Source organism: Zea mays, chromosome 9, assembly GCF_902167145.1.
Source record: "Zea mays cultivar B73 chromosome 9, Zm-B73-REFERENCE-NAM-5.0, whole genome shotgun sequence".
In the NCBI taxonomy this organism is placed as follows: Eukaryota; Viridiplantae; Streptophyta; class Magnoliopsida; order Poales; family Poaceae; genus Zea; species Zea mays.
Window position 1 is genome coordinate 157,266,370 of NC_050104.1, and position 21,119 is coordinate 157,287,488.

A 21,119-nucleotide genomic window follows, 5' to 3' on the forward strand; every position below is an offset into this window, starting at 1 on the left:
CTGTGAGGTTGTAAAAAACTCTTTATGTGAGGAAAAAATATTTCATAAGTAAGCATGCAATGTCTGCTAGATCAAGTGGATATTCTGAATTGTGAACTTTGAGTCTGTGAACTTGTGATCTTTATGAAATTGTTATGAATTGTGAATTTGTGATCTTTTGTTAACTTTGTTGTATTATGAAGTTTGATATGTTTACCGATCGTATTTTAGATTTCGACCGTTACCGGTGTATTTTCAACTTTCGTTTCCGATGTTTCCGAAATACCGATATCGTTTCCGTTTCCGGAGGTACCGTTTTCGATTTTGTTTTCGATAAAAAATATAAGAACAAAAATGATTTTAGTGTTTACCGACCGGTTCCGACCGTTTTCGTTCCTACTCGCACCACATCCACATCATACAGGCCCCAACTTTCAAACAGGTCAAACAGGGCTTGACCGGTTGGTCCGGTGTAGGCAGGTAGTAACCATTAACGAGACACCCCATAAACCTCCCACTGCCACGGCCCAGCCCACAAGTCCAAGACTTCGCCAGATATTTCGGCCTCGAAGCAGCTAAATACCACACCAGGTGCGGCTTAAACCCTTATCGCCACCAGTGGCCGCGTCCTCTTCATTTCCGCCATCCGTATCGTCTCCCTAGGGTTTGGCACTTTGGCCGCCGCCATGGCGTCGGCGTCGCGTGCGCTCCTCCTCTCCCGTGCGCTCCAGGCCGGCGCGTCTCGCCGCGTCCCCGCCCTCCTGCGCCCGGTCGCTGCGGCCGCGAGCCTCCTCCCAGCGGTGGCGGGGCCGGCAGGGGCCGCCCTCGGCGCTAGGGTGCGGTGCTTCGCGACCCAGCCGGCGACGTCCTCGCTGCGGGACTCGTCCCCAAACTGGAGCAATCGCCCGCCCAAGGAGACGATCCTCCTCGACGGCTGCGACTTCGAGCACTGGCTCGTCATCATGGAGCCGCCGCCTGGTGACGCCTCCAACCCCGACATCACACGCGACGAGATCATCGATAGCTATATCAAGACTCTCGCCCAAGTCGTCGGGAGGTATATGTTGCTGGATCCATTTCTCTGTTTAGTTGTTGATGTTTTCCTGTTAGAATAGATAAAAGTGCTCTGGTGTATTACAGCTAATTGGAGAAAGTTTTATACTGCTTGATTAGATAAATATGTGGTCATTACAACTAATAGGAGAAAAGGTTTGGCTCTTAGAAGGATTTGGTTATGTGGATACTACAATGAATAGGAGAAATGGAAGTTTGAGTCTTAGAAGGATTTGATGTTGGTCATATTTCAAAGGAGATACTTATAAATCTGATCGTCGTATAGCTAGCCAAGAAATACTTAAATTCTAAGGTCTGGGGAAAGAAGTGTTCCTGAAAAGTACTACAATCTTTTTTTCTCTAGAACTGAACCATTTAGTTGTATTTCTTTGTATATTAGAAGAACTTCCAGGTTAATAGAGAGGAACTGAACCATTTCCTTATATATAAGAACTTGCAAGTTGCTGGTTAATAGGAAGGATGCTTGATGCGAACTTTATTGGTTTCATGTTGACTTGGTGACTGTACAAATTACGAGAGCCTGTTTGTTGATTCTCTGCCTGGTGTTAGCTTGGAGAACGGTTTGTATGGATCCATTAGTTCTAATTGTTTTTGTTACTACCCCTGTTTGCCTGTTGTGAGCTTGGGTAACAGTTTGCTTGGATTGGATCCATTACCTCTAATTGTTACTAGATGCTAAAGGTAGCACTAGTCGATTTAAACACCTAACACCGTAGCTAATAGTCTAGCAAACAACTCAAAATGAACTACATAGCTGATAATTTGTTATTAATTGGCTTCCCTAACTTAATCACTAATACTTCATTCTAAATAAGACATTTTTGCTTTTCTAGATACATTGATTTAAATATGTATCTAGGCATAGTGTATGTGAAGTCCATAGCAAGACCTATGTGTATCTAGAAGAGCCAAACCTCTTATAATATGGAATGGGGATCGTACTAACTATTAGGTGGAGTATCCAAACGGGGTCAAATAATAGATTAACTAATAGCCCTGCTATTCAAAAGCTACTAGCTGGATTCTTCTTCTAGATGCTTGCTATATTGGCACCAATGGATCCAAAAAGGGACCTACTGATCTGCTGCTATGATCTTTCAATTTTGTTCTTTAATTTGGTAGTTATGGTTCTTTTGTGCGTCTAGGACATTAGAGTTTAGAGTGTTATTTTCGGTGGATTTTTAGTTCCTAGAATGTTCTTTTTTGACCATTTTATCTATGCAAGGCCTGCATCTAAAACTAATTCCTTGTTTCAGTGAGGAAGAAGCTAGGCAAAAGATATACTCTGTATCGACTCGTCATTACTTTGGCTTTGGTGCTCTTGTATCTGAGGAACTTTCTTACAAACTGAAAGGTATTTATGATCTCATTGAGTAAAATATAGGAGTAGGAAGTAAAACAATGTTGGATACTCTAAAATCTGTCCCTGGAATCTTTTCCAGAAATTCCCAAGGTCCGCTGGGTTCTTCCTGATTCATACTTGGATGTCAAAAACAAGGACTATGGAGGTAATGATAACATGTTCTTTATCCAGTTATAGACTATGTGCATTTTCTTGGTCATGTACAAAAATCCTGCTCATGATACTCGAATTGCCTTTTTTCACATTGTATTTGTTGTTTGTTAACACTGTTATATCTTTCTTGCTTTTACACAATTTATTCCAGTTTAATTTTGAACTTGAGTAATTTAAACCTTCATTATTTTATATCAGATGTGAAATTGTGAATGCCTTTTCAAGTTATTTTCTAGTGTCCAAGCAATTCTATGAAATTGTGCTCCTTGCTACTTAATTGACTTGCCTGCTTTTGTGCCCTGTAATTTTCTTTTCTATAGGCTTGAGATGCAAGGATATCACTGTCCCTGGATGAGGTGCTTTGTCAAATCGTATTAGGCGATATAATATTATTATTGTTTGCATCTTGAATGTGTTCATTGCATTTTGAAAAAAAAAACAATACATATTTAAGAACCTATAGCTTGGGATAGCACTTCACCACACATGCCGCACCCTCTGTTTTGATCAACTATGCATGTATGCCTTTTAAAGCTATTTTTGTTATTTTTTATTGATGTTTTTAATTGAAATTGTGGGTGGCTAAAGTTTATGTCAATCCATGTTTGGACAACTGATTCTGCTAGTATAATATTAATATGGATTGACTACTCCACAAGTTTATGATACCTTCTACTTCCTGTTTCAGGCGAACCCTTCATAAATGGGCAAGCTGTTCCTTATGATCCTAAATATCATGAAGAGTGGGTGAGAAACAATGCCCGTGCCAATGACAGAAACCGGCGCAATGATAGGCCTCGCAACTTTGACAGGTCAAGGAACTTTGACAGGAGAAGGGAGAACATGCAAAACTACCAGAACAGAGATGGGCCTCCTGCCCAAGGTTTCAATGGCCCCCCACCTCCACCTGGCCAGAACCAGATGCCATCCCACCATAGTCAGGGCAACATGTCTCCGCAACCACCACATGCTGGTGGTGGCCAACCAAACTATCAGCCCCAAATGCAAAACCCACAGACGGGCTACAACCCTGGCGGTGCTCCTCACTACCAGCAAGGTGCTGCTCCTGGCTACCAAGGTGGACCTCCGGGGTATCAAGGTGGTTACCAAGGGAACCCAGGCCCTGCCTACCAAGGTGGTAACACTGGTTATCAAGGTGGCAACCCACCACCTCCCTACCAAGGAAGCAACCCACCACCTCCTTACCAGGGAGGCAGCCCACCAGGGCCACCACCTCCCTACCGAGGAGGCAGCCCACCAGGGCCACCACCTCCCTACCGAGGAGGCAACCCCAACGTACCGCCATATTCGGGTGGTGGCAATCCTGGCTACCCTGGTGGCAGCCCTGGCTACCAGGGTCAAGGAGGCAACTCCAACTTCCAGTGAACATGACCACGAGTACTAAGTTGGCACCCCTGTTTCAGAGTAGCCTTCTGCAAGAGATGGTGCGCCGTAGCCTAGCATAAATCGAACCCTTGTTGCTATCGGATTTTCATGGATTGTCGCTGTTTGCACTTAATGTTCTATATATAGTACTCAAAACTATGCTTGGTGTCTGAGTGATGTACGTGGAATTCTGAAACTATGGATCAGCTCTTGTGTGCACTTGCTGAACCAGATACCCAGCAGTAAGCTTTTGTTTGTTCGTTTTGAGTGGTTGGTTAACCACATACTTGTTACAGTCGATTCTGATAAACTTCCATGTAATACTTTTGCTGCATTGTCCGTGAGACCTCAGCGGCCCGGCACTCGGAAGTCTTCTGCTCTTGTCGCTGATCCATAATCCATACACAGATTGCAGATACTTTATGGCCAGAAAACCAAATGCCGAGCACCCTTTCAGCTTCGTACCTAACGCATCGCAAATCCTCTATATTTTACACTATAAAATCTAAGGACTTAATTAGATTAGGATTAGGCTCTATTTTCTATTTATTGTTTAAACTAAAGTTTATTAAGGACCATAACTTATTTTAAAAAAAACATTTGGATCCGATAACACCCCTACTCATCACTTGGTTCTGAATCTCATGTTCTGAATATTGCAAATTGTTTTGCTGAGCTAAGAAGCGATTGTCATATTAATTTTGTTTTACAAACTATGTACTCATAGTCATAGTCTATAAAGATAAACTATTTTTTACTTATTGTTTTGCAGATCATCATGAAATCTGTTGTTGAAGGAAAATGGTGGTGACATATTTTGCCTTTTAGTGGATGAGTCAGCCGATGTGAGGAAGGGAATATATGGTGGTTGTCTTACGGTATGCTGATAACCTTGGAGTAATAGATTGTGATCCATGTGCAAGAGAGACGTCGGCCGCATGTATGAAATCTGACATTGATAACTTACTAAGTATAGCTTGAGCATAACGAAAACTAGAGGACAAAGTTATGATGGATCAAGCAACATGGAAGGTAAATTTTCAATGGACTAAGGCTTTTAATCGTGCAAGAGAAGAGCTCGCCATATTATGTACACTGCTTTGTCCATCAGCTACAGTTAGTCATTGTCCTAGTGGCTAAAATTTAGTTCGTTCGTGCCGTCGTCATACCAATTTACGAGAGTGTTTGGTTTCTGATTAAAATTTAGTTCGTGTCAAATCAAATATTTAATATAAACGGTGAGTTTTAAATATATGTTTAATTAGGTTTAATAGTTTCGTCTTATCTTTTAGTTTTCATCTATATGATTAGTTTTATAATTAGACTATATTTAAACCGTAATTTTCATTTAAATATTTAATGTGATAGAGACTAAATTTTAGAGAGGTTTGGTTCCCGCCTCCTAAACTTTAATGACTAAAGTTTAGTCATGTTTAATCCCTACAAAACCAAACAGAGTGATGTTGAGCTCCAAAATGAGTTGCGAACGGTCTGGCCCTGAGGCCGGACGGTCCGCGCCTGTGGGCTGGACGGTCCGCGCGTGTGCAGATTAGGGTTCCGAGTTTTGTGCTATGGTTGTTAGCTAGATTCGCGGAATTAGCTCGGGAGATTAGTTTGTAAAGGGTCTAGCCCCCTACTTTATAAATATAGAGGTATACGACCGATTTGTAATCATCAATCGAATCAATAATACTTCTATCTCGCATTTATTTCCTATACAATTAGGAGTAGTTCTAGTCTAGTTCTAGTTTAGCCTCTCAATCCCCAAATTCTCCGCTTCTCTTCGACTCTACGTCGATTAGAGGAGTTTAGGTCGACCTGCCCGAGCCTAGACAACTCCTAGGATCTCTCCTCCCCGACGGGGTCCCTCTCGGGAGCGAGATCCAAGCGCCGCCGGCGACCTTCGCCGCCCCCTACGTACGCGTGGACCTTTCGGCCCTAGGAAGCGGACCGTCCGGTCGTCAGGCAGGAAACCCTAGCCCTGCGCCAGGTCGCGGACCGTCCGCGCCTGTGCAGAGAGCACCGCCGCTCGTTCTTATTGAGTTTTTGACGTCCGAAAAAGGCGTCAACAAGTGACTAACATATGTCTTCTAAATAGAATTTCTGTGGAATAAAATTTAGTCACCACAGTTAAGAAAATTTAGAAGGGTGACTAAAGTAACCAAACATCAACCCCTTTAGTGTCTGTTTGATTCCTTTAGTCTATGGACTAAAGTTTAGTTATGAGATTAAAATTTAGTCACTATCTTGATTGGTTCTAAATACTAAAAATATCTAGAACACATTAAATGAATCATAAGAAGATCAAAATACCCTTTAGCATCCTCCCACCATTATTGCAACTGTAATAAAGGAGGGATAAAAAATGAAATTAATATGATTTAGTTTCTTTTAGTCACTCCTTGAGGGACTAAAGACTAAAATAGTTTAGTCTCTGTTTTAGTCTCACTGTTTATTAATTTAGGAACTAAATAAGGCTAAAGAAACTAATCTTTAGCCCCTCAAACTAAACCAAACGGAGGCTTAGTTGGGTATTAGCAAACGCACTCTGAGTCTGCTAAAGTGCTGATGGCCAAACAAATGTGAGGAGGATCCATTCCCACATCGGCTCCAGGTCACGCAGCACAAGTGGACCTTGTTTGGTAACAAAGTTTATAAAAAACATAGTTTTTAAAAAACTACATTATACTTTTGTCATGACAATACTATAGCTTAAAATATTGTGGCTCTATTTGAAAGTGTAGTATTTTTAAAGTTTTGAAATAATACTATGTTATTTGATAATACTATAGTATTGAAAACTCAAAAGGTGTTTGGTTTGTATAGCCAAACCACAGTTTTAAATATCATGGTTTACCCAAAACCATGTTATTTTTAGAGTTCTCGAAACTCGATCTCAGTTTTTTTCTCTTCCCTTTATATATACTTTGTTTTTCCAATGAAACCAAACAAATCTCGGTTTTAAGCAATACTATGATCCATAGTATTTGTGTCATATACAATTGTAAACTATGGTATCTCAAAACTACAGTATTTCAAAACCGCATTCCTAAAAGGTATTACAATTTTAAAAACTGAGGTCCAAACCTAAGTTTAGAATACCTTAGAACAACTAAGGCCCTGTTTGGAATTGTAGTATTTTTGCAGTTTTGAAATAATACTATGGTATTTGATGATACTATAGTATTAGAGCTCAAAAGGTGTTTGGTTTGTACAGTCAAAACTCAGTTTTAAATACCATCGTTTACCCAAAACTATGGTATTTTTAGAGTTTTCGAAACTCCACTCAGGACCTCAGTTTTCTTCTCTTCTCTCTACATATACTTTGTTTTTCCAATAGAACTAAACGGATCGTGGTTTTGAGCAATACTGTAGTTTTACTGTGGTAAAGCAATACCGTAGTATTTATGTCATGTACAATTATAAACTATGGTATCTCAAAACTACAGTATTTCAAAACCGCATTTCCAAACATGCCCTAAGGTATTTGCAATACTTCAGTTTTAAAAACATAGATTTTATCTAGATTGCCAAACAACATTTTGTATATAATACCGTAGTATTCGAGAATACTACAGTATTCTACCAAAACTGTGAAAAAAAACTTGACTCCCAGACACCCCCGAAGCTAGTACAAACTTCAAACTAGTCGGGCCCAAAGGGAAGTCGCAGTCCTCCGTTTTATCTTCGTCCCATGGAGGGAGGTTTTCTTCAGACGTTAAAGTAACCAATTTATTTGGCAACTGGAGACACCACTGAAGGTACAACTACAGTCGCCTTATTGCGTCCTCTCCGCCTTCACTCATCATGTTGGTCGATCTCTAGAACCCATAGACATGCATCTCATGAACGAAGTAGTACGAGCAAGCCTGCAGAGCCGAAGTAGTACGAGCAAGCCTGCAGAGCGGGCACACAGCCGCATCCAGGCTCGCTACTGAGAACCCAGTCTCTGGACATCTACCAGCTGATAGAGATCGCCACGCCGCTGGTGTTGCACAGGAAGAAATTGCCTGGAGAAGATTTCGGCGACCCCATTCAACCAAAGGTGAAAATATATAAGACTACTGGAAAACATAGGATTTCACTCTGCTTACCTCCTCTGCTCAATCAGTGAGTAGTCAATATCTGCTATTATGGTCGCCTCCTCATGCTCCGTTGTAGCAATCACCTCTCCGAACTAGCAGTACGCAAATGGTTAGTTATGGTGTGACATATCTTTGCTAGCGTACATCTTTAAGATTGTTCGCAAAAATCACAAGAGGTTTTATTTTATCAGAACCAAAACTAGATTTGTGGTGGTGCAGAGTCTCAGGGAGTGTTTGGCAACAAAGTTTTTCATACTACGGTTTTGAAATACTATGGTTTATATTTGTTCGTGACAATAATACTACAGTTTTCAAAACCACGGCAAAACCATTGATTTTAAAAATACCGAGATCTGTCTGGAAGTGAAGGAAATACATCATGGCTGCTTGGTACTGTACAGTAGACAGAACTATGACGTCAGGGGTGGGCGGAAGGCATGCGTGTAAAACAGAAGAAAACAGAGGTTTTGAGTGGAGTTTCCAAAACTCCAAAAATACTACAGTTTCAAGTAGACCATGGTATTTGAAACTGTGTTTTATTAGTAGCAGCCAAACACCTTTTGGCTTCCAATACCACGGTATCATCAAATACTATAGTATTGCTTTAAAACTGTAACAAAACTGAGCTCCCAAACAGGCCCTCAGTAGTTACTGACAGAACTAAAGTGCAATAAATGGAACTCTCAGGTCAACTTACAGGTCCAACAAGAGTGGAGTGTCCCCAAGCAACATAGCCTGCACTGGTATCTCGAGCTGGAGCGCATGTTGCAACAAACAGCTGGCAGCAAACAGTTTATTAACATTTTAACTGGCAAAACGAATGCCAAATGAAAGTTGAAGTCAAGGAAAATGAAACACCAGCGCACAAAGAATCGCAGCATACCTGATTGTCTGCAGCCCTGGCATTGGATAAATGATGTCATCAGCACAGGGCAAAGTAGCAGTGAAACATTTCAGATATGAAATTACCTCCAAGAATTATGAGTTCTGATCAAGGTTCTGACTTGTTTTGAACTACTTTTAGATATGCTAATTAACAAAAATAAAGTGTGACCATTTCAACTCGCTATATTTCCCTTGCATAATCATCATAACTTGAGGTTCAAACTCATTTATTACCTCGCCCTTTGCAGCAACTCCCAATGCAGTGGTCCAGTAGTCATGTTGAATGCACCAGGATAGCACAACAAATGAGCACCTGCAGTTAGTGAAATGAGCTTAGTCTGTTTTGTCAGTTTCAATCTTTTTCAAATTATCAGAAAAGAGCAGTAGTAAGCTGTAAATATGTATTCAGAATAGTTAGCATAACTGAAAACTTAAATCAAACAGAAAATAATCTGAGAAGTGTCTATCCATTTTACATATCGAGTGGGTTAAAAGATGGCATGGTCCAAATACGGCACATACCACAGCACCTTTAATAAGTATAATATGTTTACATCATCAAGTTACAGCTTAATAGAGTATACACTAAAAAACAAACATGAGGAACCCGTACCTCTTGCAGCATATAACATTGCTAGTTCCTGGAAACGGATGTCATAGCATATACCAATACCAATGCGCCCAACATCTGAAAAAGAAATCAACAATGCCATTAGAATATAAGCAAGACTTAAGCAACACAAAAAAGGTGTCGTAAAACTATGTAACGCTAACATACTATATAGAAAGCTATATCTTGAAGGTAACTATCCCAATCATCAACAAACTCACATTATAAGACCCAATTCAAATAATCTAAACTCAAAATTAGAGATACATGGACATGGATAACCAAATATTAGACTTGGAATAAAAAACGGATGGTATGATATTCTCTTATCCTACATGCTTCATTAGCTGTAGACAGAAGATTAATTGGACAAACCTGTGTCTACAACAGTAGGGCTCTGCCCAGCAGTAAGAGTCTTTGATTCCTTGAAAGTGATCTTTCCTGGAATGTCAATGTCGAAAAGATGGATCTGCAGGTGCACAAATTTTTATTGCCAGAAAGCACTAGGAATGAACCAAACTTACTACACATATTCAGGACAATGAAAGGAAAAGAGAGCATAAATAAGATGGGAGCAAGCAAATCAGAACCGGAATTTCAGCGTCGACCACAATTTGATCGAACTTACTACTCTATTGATCACACTCAAAAGTAAAAGAAGGCATAAGACATGATCTAATATGCATCTGTCAGCACTATGGCATGTTCAGTGCTCATGTTGGAGCTGGACTCATCGAGGTACTGTTGGGAGCTGGTATGATGGGAGATAGGATTCAACATTAATTCGGTATATACAGATTTCTCATTATAATGTCTACACATAAATCATAGCTTCTCATCAAATCTAATATTCGCAAATAGCAATAGAAAACTTTACTCCAGCTACTAGAAGTTTGAACATACCTTTCTATGTTTACCCTTCAGCTGGCCATCTGAACCAAAGACACAGCATGTATTGTATAAGTTGTTGCCAGAACGTTCAGCTATGGACCCACCAACAAGAGTGATTTGTAAACTGCGAGCAACCTCTGACAGCATTGAAAATGAAGGGGCTGCATCTCCGCCAGCTTCAATGTCCTCGGCGTACTCTGGAAAGCTGTCATTTGAGTAAGGGCCATTCCATATCTCCTACAGGCATAAAAAAGCTGCGGGTCAATGTAAGAAGCAACATAAGCAAAAGATAGCATTTCTGAAGCATGGCCTTATAAGAGAATATGCATATATATGCAAATTTACAATGAACAAGGTGATAAATTAACTATTGTCTAAACCTAAAGACCTGGCTGTTGAATAAAACACTTCGTGGTATCCAAACTTGACCCAGGATTTATGCTTTGGCCCAAGTTTGAACGCTAATCTGCATGAGCCTAGCTTATTCCTCAATGTACCACAGCCCAACCCTGAAAAAAATGCTTTACCATCGTTTCCACAATGAGTTTTAGGTGATGTTTGGTTCATGAAATGTGACGTAAATGACAACGGTAATAATTCACAATCGAGTACCAGTGGTAACAAGCTTGAATAGGCTGGTATTAGTTGCTAGTGTGGTATCTGATTACGGTTGAACCTAAACAAACATGATCTAATGTTATCAGTTACATATTACATTACAAATATGTGAACTAAACGGAACCTTAGGTTTTAGGTTAAATAAAAGGTTTGTGATTTTTGTGTCATCAATAACCTGCCCACGGGAATAGCTAGCTTGGTTATGTATAGCACAGTGAACAATGACGATAGTATAGCCCTGTTATCAGAGAGACTCACGGGGAGAACCACGAGCTTGGCGCCGTCGGAGGCTGCCTTCTCGATGGCCGCTCGCGCGTGCGCGATGTTGCGACTCTTGTCCGCCGTCACCGAGAGCTGGCACAGCGCCACCTTGAACTGCGATCACAGAAGAAAACTCGGCACGAGGTCAGATCAAGCCCCGACATGCGCCAGTAGACAAGCCCTAAGGAATCCGAACCGGAAGGGCGTCACCTTGGAGAGCCGCGGGATCGGGAGCTCGAGGGCGGGAGGGTAGCGCGCCTCCTCTGGGCGGAAGGAGGAGTTGGGGGCGGAGGCCATGGCAGTGACGCGGCGGGGTGGGAGGCCGGAGGGAGAGGAGACGCGCGCGCGGCCCGCGCAGAGCTTTAGACCGGGGGCGAGGAGCGCGGCGGCTGTGGCTGTGGCTGTGGCTGTGGCTGTGGCTGCAGCTGCGGCTGCGGCTGCGGCTACCATCTTATGGGAGATGTCGTGGCGACGTAGATAGTAGCGTAGCGGCTAGCGAGCCGAGGAGGTTGCGTGAGTCGCGACGGCGACCGGACACCGGAGCGGGGAGTTGTTGGTGGATGGATGGGTATCAGCACGTCGTGGGTCCGGTTTGTCAGTGGTGGGCTGGTGGCACAGCACTTTTGGTGCCGTTTTGACGGGAAAGGCCCTCCCGGCCGGCGCCACCAACGGATGTCCATTTCCATGCCAATCTGGTCGCCGGCCGATCGGCGGCGCCGTCCTGCGGCTCGGCTCATTGTGATGTGTGTCGTGAGTTTCCGTCTCCACAAGCTTGATTGAATGTTTGCTGAGTGGTCTAGATAATTAGAGAGGGAAGAAAAAAAACAAATATGAGTTTGTACACTTGTAGGTGCATGTGTGTCTAATGCACTCCGCTGACCCTATTGACGACAACACCAAAAAAGATTGCCTTTTTCGGGCTAAATAGAGGCCACATACAACTCCACCACCGAGTCTTCTTGCCAACATACCGCCAAATAGCTTAAGGATCAGTGATCCATAAGCAATCGAAAGGTTACCTTCTTCAATAACATATATACAACTGCTTGTCTACGGCCCGACCGAGCAGATTCGATGATGCTTAGTTGCTCCTAGCGACAAAAAATAGCTTGCTTAGCAGGCCCCGACGAAATGAAATTTAAGCTAGGGAACATGTGACGTCCAACTCGGGCAACACGAGCAAACAATCATGTCTCAATGTGAAGGAGGGTTATAGCTTTGGATTGTTCGATAGTGTCGAAGCACCATGTCTTATTGGTCGTGATACGGCACGAGCGCAAGTTAAGGGCAATGGGCCAACGACAAGCAACTACGAGATCCCTAGCTAGAAGAAGGTCATAACGAAGCATCTCTACAAGGCCAGCGAGACGTTAAATTATGCAAAGTTATACAAGCAATTTACTAAATTGATGGATCATAACATCGACTACATGAATGACAACATGAGAAGAGTTCACATGTTAGTCTTTAAACAATTGACCAAAAAGTTAAAAATAGATTATCAAGGAAATGAGAAAAGAAGTTGAGGTAGAGGACAAGGATAAAGAGTAGTTTTTTATGAACTTTGGTTTTTTGTATTTTGTTTGAATTAATAGTTCTATTTCGTTTAAATATGAGTCTATAAATGGAAAGATGGCGTAATACCGATTTAGCTCACATATAGATTGATGATGGTCTATAGTAAACCCAATAGTGTGATCGGTGCTAGACTAAAACAAGCATAAGTGTTTGGTGAAGCATCCTAGAGCTAGGAAGATATCAAGCTGTCGGGGACCATAATTAGAGGTACCCCCAAGACTCCTAATCTCAGCTGGTAAACCCCATCAGCACAAAGCTGCGAAGGCCTGATGGGCGCGATTCAGGCCAAGGCTCCACTCAAAGGACACGATCCCGCCTCGCCCGAGCCCGACCTCGGGCAAAGACAGCCGACCCCGGAAGATTCACGCCTCGCCCGAGGATCCCCTCAAGCAACAGACGCATCGTCGACTCGTCCGAGGCACAACTCGGGTAGGCTTCGCGGAGAAGCAACCTTGGCCAATTAGCCACACCAATCGACCATATCGCAGGAGCATTTAATGCAAGGATCGTCTGACATCTTATCCTGACGCGCGCTCTTCAGTCGACAGGGCCGAAGTGACCGCAGTCACTTCGCCGCTCCACTGACCGACCTTACAGGAATACAGCGCCGCCTGCCTTGCTCCGACTGTCGTGCCACTCGCCAGAGTGAGGTCGACAGCGGCTAAGTCCAGCCTCGGGCGACATAGGAAGCTCCGTCTCGCCCGACCCCAGGGTTCGGCCCCCGTCTCGGCCTCGGAAGATGGACTTCGCCTCACCGACCCCAGGGCTCGGACTCAACCACGACTTAGAAGACGACGAACTCCGCCTCGCCCGACCTTAGAGCTCGGACTCAGCCTCGGCTCCGGAAGACGATGGACTCCGCCTCGCCCGACCTCAGGGCTCGGACTCAACCTCGACCTCGGAGGAATCGCCACCTCGCCCAAACTCGGGCCCGGACCGGCCACGTCGCCAGGGGGCCATCATTACCCTGTCCCTAGCTAGCTCAGGCTACGGGGAACAAGACCGGCGTCCCATCTGGCTCGCCCTAGTAAACAAGTAATGATGACACCCCGCACGCTCCATGACGACGGCAGCTCCCAGCCCCTTACGTCATCAAGGAGACGTCAACAAGGATCTGACAACCCCGACAGCTGTACTTCCGCAGGGCTCCAGCTCTCCTCCGACGGCCACGACATCACATGAACAGGGCAGCAACACCTCTCCGACAGCCACGACGGCATGTACATAGGGCACTAGCTCCTCTCTGCTAGACACGTTAGTACATTGCTACACCCCCCTATTGTACACCTGGGCCCTCTCCTTACGTCTATAAAAGGAAGGTCCAGGGCTCTTGTACAGAGGGTTGGTCGCGCGGGAGAATGGGCCGACGCATAAGGCTCTCGCTCTCGCTCTCTCCCACGCGAACGCTTGTAACCCCCTACTGCAAGCGCATCCGCCCTGGGCGCAGGACAACACGAAGGCTGCGGGTTCCCCTTTGCTGTTTTTCCCTCTCTGTGTTCCGTCTCGCGCCGACCCATTTGGGCTGGGACACGCAGCGACAATTTACTCGTCGGTCCAGGGACCCCCCGGGGTCGAAACACCGACACTAGCGGAGCACCGTGGCGGCAATACTCGACCCATTGGGCCACAAGCCCACAACACAACATAACAACTGCTACGTTAGGGTAGGTTTGAACTCAACAATGATTCTATATATTTTCTACTTACAAAAAGTGTATAATTCATAAAGGTGTACATGTACTTACAAGCCTTTCATTCTTCAATGTAGTCCATTGTTGTCGTAGTTAGAACTACGATACACTAGAGAATGTGGATTGGTTGGAGGCCACATCGTTGTGGTTGCTTTGTGGCACTACCATGCTTGAGGGAGCACGAGGAACAGGGGCACCATATTAGGGAGGAGCATCGTAAGGGCTTGTTCGGTTAGGGATGAATTGAGGAGGATTGAATGAGATTAAATATGGGGAGGATCATACTGGTAAATAGGGATGCAAACGAATCGACGTGGAGCGGATAACGCCTTTTTCATATCCTAATCCTTTTTTGTCGTTGGATTCAATCGGAACAGATATTATGTAGTTGCAGATATGGATATAGATGTTTTAGGGTACTAGGAATGGTATGTAGTTGGACCGATGTCAGAGCATTACTGGATTTCAAAGGTTAGATAATACATGTATACCTTTACTTTTATAGTGATGAATAATTCATAAATTAAAGTTTAATAATTGGCAACATAACTTGAATGTAGCTATAATAAGTAACTAAGTAGGTAAATAAGAAATAACATTACGCCATACACTATACGATGTGTGATCGGTTGATCGCTGATTGATTTGTGTTGGCATATTGCCTGTTGGGGTGGGGTGGCGATTGATTCGTGTCGTGCATAGCGCTTTGTTTCTTGTTCTGCCTTATATTAATTTCAGATTTATTTGGGCAGTAATCAATCATGGTTGTCGGGCCCTCTGTCTCTCTTGTACTTGCCAAACTAATAGGATATTATCATGTTTTAAGCATTAGATAATCCACGTTCAAATATCGGATACTCCATATCTCTGTTGGATTTTGTGATACCATATCCTACTTCGCATCCTCATATAGATCGGATTCGAATTATCTATATCCACATGAACATAATAGCTCCTCCACAATATCCGTATAGTCATCACTTGCACCCCTACAAATAAAAAAAAATTAGAGGTTGAGGAAATAGGCTAAGGGCTTGTTTGGGTAATCTCATATTAGAGTGGATTGAGGTGGTACGTGGTGTATTGAAGTGTAATATAAACTAATTTTTCTTTGAATCCCCTTCAATACACCTCAATCCACTTCAATCCCTCTATATCCAAACAAAGCCTAAGGGGGATGAGTAGGATCTTCCTCTCACCAATGGTGGATGGGAGAGATAACGTCGATGAAGACATCCCGCACCAATATTGATTTCGAGACGTCGTGAAGATTGCTCGCTGATCAAGTCCTTAAACATTTCGTAGTTGGGACTCCAGCTTAGATCAGAGATACAACCAGTTGTATAGATTATTTTTTTTTTTCAATTTATTCGTGCCTCCAAAGAAGTCTCAATCCCAGGTGCCGCTGACCTGGTGATCTGCAGTTAATGTGCTTTTATGCGTAAGGAGATTGGACAACGGCCTGGTTTCTCGAGTCTTCTCCGGTCGATATACCAAACGAGCGGAGTCAAACTAGCGCCGGCGTGTGTGCGAGAACCGGGGAGCACCGCTTATCACCAGTGGACTGATATGATCTATCGTGCGACGACCTAACCCTTCCCCTTCTCCATTTTCCTTCTTCTTGTCCCAGGTTCCGGGAATCCGGAAGAAGAGTCCAAGCGCGGACGCGGTACAGCCTACAGCAAGCCAAGACCGTCGCTGTCCCGACTCCCTACCCTAGCGAAGTTCCACTTCACTCCCCCGGGTACTTGCGTGTACAAGTAGAACGAAGCGAAGAAAATGGCGGAAAAGACGAAGCGACGCGACAGCCCGAGTGCATCGAGTCTTCCATTCCATGAAGCAACGCCATGACAGTGACGCAGCTAACAGCACTGAAAAACACACTGGGCAAACAGCAGGGTTCAACGCGGACATACTACGCCCATCGGCAGATCCAGGTCATTCTAGTACTGAACAGGGACATCGACGCAAGTTTGGAACAGTAGAAGTTCTTCACTTCACACAATGTTTTCATCATCATCAAAAGCAGCAGGCCCACAGGCCCACAGCAAAATTTTGCATCCTAAAACCCCCTCTACTTCTTCTTCTTCTTCCTGCCCAGTGCCCACTCTCTATAGCGCCGGATCAAGAAAACAAGAACGAAGGCAAATAACCTGGTGAGCAATATGTACAAGATAGGAGAGAGGGTCCTAATTAACCACCCATCCCCGCGGATCGACCATCGACTTGGAGGACGGCAGGAGTCGCTTGACGATCGCTACGGTTATAGCGAGGGCGGCAAAGGAAGGATCTAGCCCAAGGAGCCGTCCTTGGCGGAGAGCCGCTTGAGGAACTCGTAGGTGGTCACCATGGTGGCCGCGGACAGCGACATGGACCCCCACCTGGGCACCAGCCCGCGGTAGCACGCCGCCCAGCCGCCCTCCCTGAGCAGCCCGCGCACGGTGCTCGCGAGCGTGGGCCGCGCCGCGTCCGCCTCCATCACCTGCAGCCGCGTCTTCACGGTGTCCAGCGGCATGGTCACCAGCGCCGCGGCGCCACCGGCCACGGCCGCGCTCGCGCCCTGCACGGCCATCAGGGAGGCGCAGCTCTCGGAGCGCTCGGGCCCGACGGCGCGCCACAGGCACCGCTGCGCCACGGCGTACGTCGACCACCACACCGCGTTGGACGGCGCGTAGGTGAGGATGGACAGGCCGAACCCGCGGTACAGGCCGCGGACGCCGTCCGCGAGGAGGATCTTCCTGCAGGCGTCCACGCCGCCGCGGTAGCGGCAGCACGCGGGGGTCTGGACCATCAGCCGCTGGCTGATGACGTCCACGGGGGTCCACACCACCTGCGCCGCGACAGCCGCGGACACGCCCGCCGCGGCGGAGGCGGCGGCCGACGCGGCGGGCTCGGACACGCCCAGCCGGACGGCGGCCGGCCCGACGGAGCTCTTGGTGGCCTCGAGCGCCGCCATGTAGAGCGCGCGCGCGGGCACCGTGCCGCCCAGCGACGCGCCGAACCCGCGGTAGAACCCCCGCAGGCCGTCCCGCCGTAGGATGGCGGCGGCCGTCGCCCTGGCCGCCTGTGGCGGCGGCGCCACCTGCAGGTGCGTCTTCACCACCACGGCCGGGTACAGCGCTGCGGACACGCCCGAGAAGAGCGCCGCGCCGAGGACGAAGAACCGCGACTTGTCGAGCATCTCCCAGTTCACCTCGGCCGGCAGCCGCCGGATCTCCTCCGCCGCTGCGGCCGCCGCCGCGGCGCCGCTCTCCTCCTCCATGCCCACAGTACCGAAGCTCATCGTTTCCTCCAGTACTGCTTCCTTCCAATTAAGCTCCTCTATATACTACTAGCAGGTACCAGCAACTGTCGCCTAGCAAAACTGCATCGAACCTCGCGAGACTGCAACCCAAACCAGAGCCAGATGCACAACCATCTCGGCCGTCGGCGCTGCAGATGGTGCTCTACTCCGGCCACCAATACGACAGAGAAGCTCCTCCTGGGACGACGACGACGAGCAGAAACCCCAACCGAGGACAGAAAAGCAGAGCAATTCCGGGTCCTCTCGAGACGGAAAAAAGGTAGTAGACTAGTAGTAGTGTGAAGCAGCGCAGAGTGTGCGATTCTTCGGGATCCCGAGGGGGTAAGTGAAATATTTATACGGAAGGTTGGTGTCGTGGCCACACCTGCACTGCACTACGACTACCTTATCGGCAGCGAGATGCGCAGGCGTGGACCGGCACGTGCTGGCGGAGGTGCGTGTCGGGACGCTGGGCTTATCGGTTACCGTTGCGCGAGGGGGCCGGGGCGACCGGAGACTGCCGGTGGAAACTGTGGGCGTCGTCCATTGGCTGGCTGGATCTCGCCTCGCGGGAGGGAGGACGCTTTTTTTATACTGGGTTGGTGTGTGTGCGGGTTGGAGTGTTGCGCACACAGAGACACACAGACCTCGCCCACGATAAAACCAAATAATGAGGAGATGGGTCGCCGACACTCCGGCCCAAACATTTCCGTGTGCTATCATTCGCAGACAGACCCGAATACGTTTGTTCTTTATTAGAAGAAAAAATATTCGCTTGTTACCACTAAACCTATAACAATCTCTTCGTCGACATCTATCTAAAATTATATATTCCTCTCGCTGTCATCCGTTTATTTTTTTTTTTGATTCCCTTATTACCATTACCGACAACTCTCATTTCTTTGGTTACAATCATATAATGTAAACACTGTTAATAACTAAGTCTAACCGTCTTTTATACCTTGAGCTTGACACTATGCTTATGTAATTTTATTTTTCTAGGTTAGGTCAATTCAAGTTTAATCATCTTAGTTATCAAACTTGGTCGTGACCATTCAAACTCTTATGATTTGTAAAATGATTATGTTTTCAATCAATTCACCAAAATCTATTAAAGGACTAGATGCACTCTTAATTTAGGGCTTGTTTGGAAGCACGACGTTTTTTTTAAAAAAAATACTTCTATCCCTAGTTTCTAGAAACTGGTTTATGAAAAAAGCTAGTTATGAGTGGTTAGAGCTCAGTTTCAAAGAAATTAGTTTCTAGTTTTTTTATACATAATTACTGGCCTTCTATTTTAAAAACCAGCGGCAATTAAATTCCATTAAACAAACAATGGCATGATGTAATTAAACAAACAAACACTGGTTTTAGCTAAGTGAGAGTAGCTTCTTGGTTTTTAAGAATCCGAGAATCCAGTTTCTATAAACTGAGACATAAACTATACAAGTTTGGAACCACTATAGTTTCTATAAACCAGTTTCCTAAAAACTGGGTGATTCAAACAAACCCAACAGTATTTACGAAGTTAGTCCTATATAACAACTTGCAATGACATTTTGTGCTCTCGACACCATTTTATTTTATTTTGGTCTTTAAATTGTTAAGTTTTCGTAGTTGATAATTTAGGAACTAAAATGAAAAAAATGGAGAAACTAAAAATGCTCCACGCAGAGTATAACAGAACGAAAGTTGCTCAAGGTGTTTCGTGGTGAAGAGCCAAGCAAATGTTTATTATGGACAGTGGTGTAGACAAGTCGCGTAGACAAGGGGCTGGTGGGGGCCATGGCCCTATCTAACCAAGTAGAAAATATTTTTTACATGTATATTTATAGCTAAATTAAAAAGATTAGTTTACAATAAGTTAAAATACAAAAAACATATATTCTGTTTATTGACCTTATAAGTATAGTTATATATTGGGTTGGCCCCTAAACAATTTTTTTTGGCTACGCCACTAATTATGGTCCAGACCGTCCATTTTGTTAGAATGCACGACAAATGTATGCTAGAAAAGGGGGAGCTAGTTTGTCAACACCATTTTTTCAAGAGATTTTTATTTCCAAAAAAATTAGTTATTTTTTAAAGGAAATAACAATTCTTTGAAAAAATAGAGTTGGTAGCCTTAAAAACGTCGAGAAATTTCTCCGTACAAAGCAGGTCGCAAGAGAATCTTTCACTTTTTGTGCATATCATGAGAAGGAAACGTTTTTGTTTTACAAACTTTGTTTACCACCAGCAAAAAGAAAAGGCAACCCCAACTTGCTCCTATAAAAAGGACATGAGTCATCTCATGCCAAGGTTTACAAAACCGGTAAAAACCGGCGGTAAACCGGTCGGTTTACCGAAACCGCTGGGGTGCGGTTTCGGTAAACCACCGGTTTTTCTTTCAAAATTCATTCTAAATTCAAAAATTTGAAAAAATTCATAAAACCCGAAAACCGCTGGTAAACCGTTTTCTGGGATCGGTAAACCGTTATTTGAGATCGGTAAACCGCCAATTTTTGCCGAAAAATCGGATTTAATACCAAAACTGAGTATTTAGTGGTCAATTTAGGTATATTAGTGTTGTTTACTGTTATATGTTATATGTTATATGTGAAGATAAACCAATAGCTCAAGTCCAGTTTAGACATTTAGTGGTCAATTTCGATTTCATTTCCTGATCAAGATGGAATTCGTAAATCAAGTAGTTTCAGTTCTTCTAATAACTATCTATCTAGACAAGACTCAATCTAGAATCCTTAGTTCCAGTTCTTCTATATGTGTTCATAAGATTTGCTGATCAGGAGAAAAGTCTAACACTTGGTTAGGTGCACATGCAATACACAAACACCGAACACACATACCGATATGTTTTTTTTGCTTTGTGGATAAATATTTATTTACCGATCTTGTTTTCTCGCTAATGTATCTCATATATTTTGTATAGACCTATCACTATCGCTAACGGATTAGAACAATATCACGATCCTTCCAACATGCCTGAGTACTATCATTATGACTCGAGATAAACATGTGAGTATTGTGAAATAAGTCAACCTGCGTGTCGTTGCCTCGTTGGAGAGTTGTAAAAGAACTTGTATTTGAGTATTGCGAAGTTCACTGATTGTTTGTTGCATGAGAACTGGAGTTTGTGGTTGCATATGTATGTTATATGTTATTTTGGTAAACACATGTCATGTGGATCAATTAATATTTACTGTGCAATGTGAATTGAGCAATCTACAAATAAATCTTGTCAAAATTTTCCATTTTTCTG

General features: G+C 44.4%; 3 protein-coding genes across 4 annotated transcripts; 1 reads left to right on the forward strand and 2 right to left on the reverse strand.

The window, feature by feature from the left end:
- The first annotated feature begins 568 nt into the window (after nt 1-568).
- On the forward strand, nt 569-4,242 carry LOC100282986 (DAG protein). The gene is made up of 4 exons (NM_001155890.2): nt 569-1,036; nt 2,310-2,407; nt 2,496-2,561; nt 3,258-4,242. The coding sequence occupies exons 1-4, from the start codon at nt 666-668 to the stop codon at nt 3,953-3,955; spliced, it is 1,233 nt and encodes a 410-aa protein (NP_001149362.2). The 5' UTR covers nt 569-665; the 3' UTR covers nt 3,956-4,242.
- Nucleotides 4,243-7,406: 3,164 nt separating this feature from the next.
- On the reverse strand, nt 7,407-11,883 carry LOC100279870 (uncharacterized). Of its 2 annotated transcripts, NM_001358073.1 has the most exons (11): nt 11,516-11,803; nt 11,303-11,419; nt 10,439-10,663; nt 9,911-10,004; nt 9,539-9,613; nt 9,160-9,238; nt 9,010-9,069; nt 8,924-8,939; nt 8,738-8,818; nt 8,050-8,132; nt 7,407-7,965 (listed from the first exon to the last, which is right to left on the reverse strand). In NM_001358073.1, exons 1-11 carry the CDS (start codon nt 11,753-11,755, stop codon nt 7,887-7,889), a joined length of 1,149 nt encoding a protein of 382 aa, NP_001345002.1. In that variant the 5' UTR covers nt 11,756-11,803; the 3' UTR covers nt 7,407-7,886. The 2 variants fall into 2 exon arrangements, with proteins under 2 accessions (NP_001345002.1, NP_001146295.1); NM_001152823.1 differs by lacking the exon at nt 9,010-9,069 and having other exon boundaries at nt 7,457-7,965; nt 11,516-11,883.
- Nucleotides 11,884-16,544: 4,661 nt separating this feature from the next.
- On the reverse strand, nt 16,545-18,549 carry LOC103639523 (solute carrier family 25 member 44). Its single transcript, XM_008662266.4, has one exon. The coding sequence runs from the start codon at nt 17,855-17,857 to the stop codon at nt 16,865-16,867; it is 993 nt and encodes a 330-aa protein (XP_008660488.1). The 5' UTR covers nt 17,858-18,549; the 3' UTR covers nt 16,545-16,864.
- Between the last annotated feature and the right edge of the window lie 2,570 nt (nt 18,550-21,119).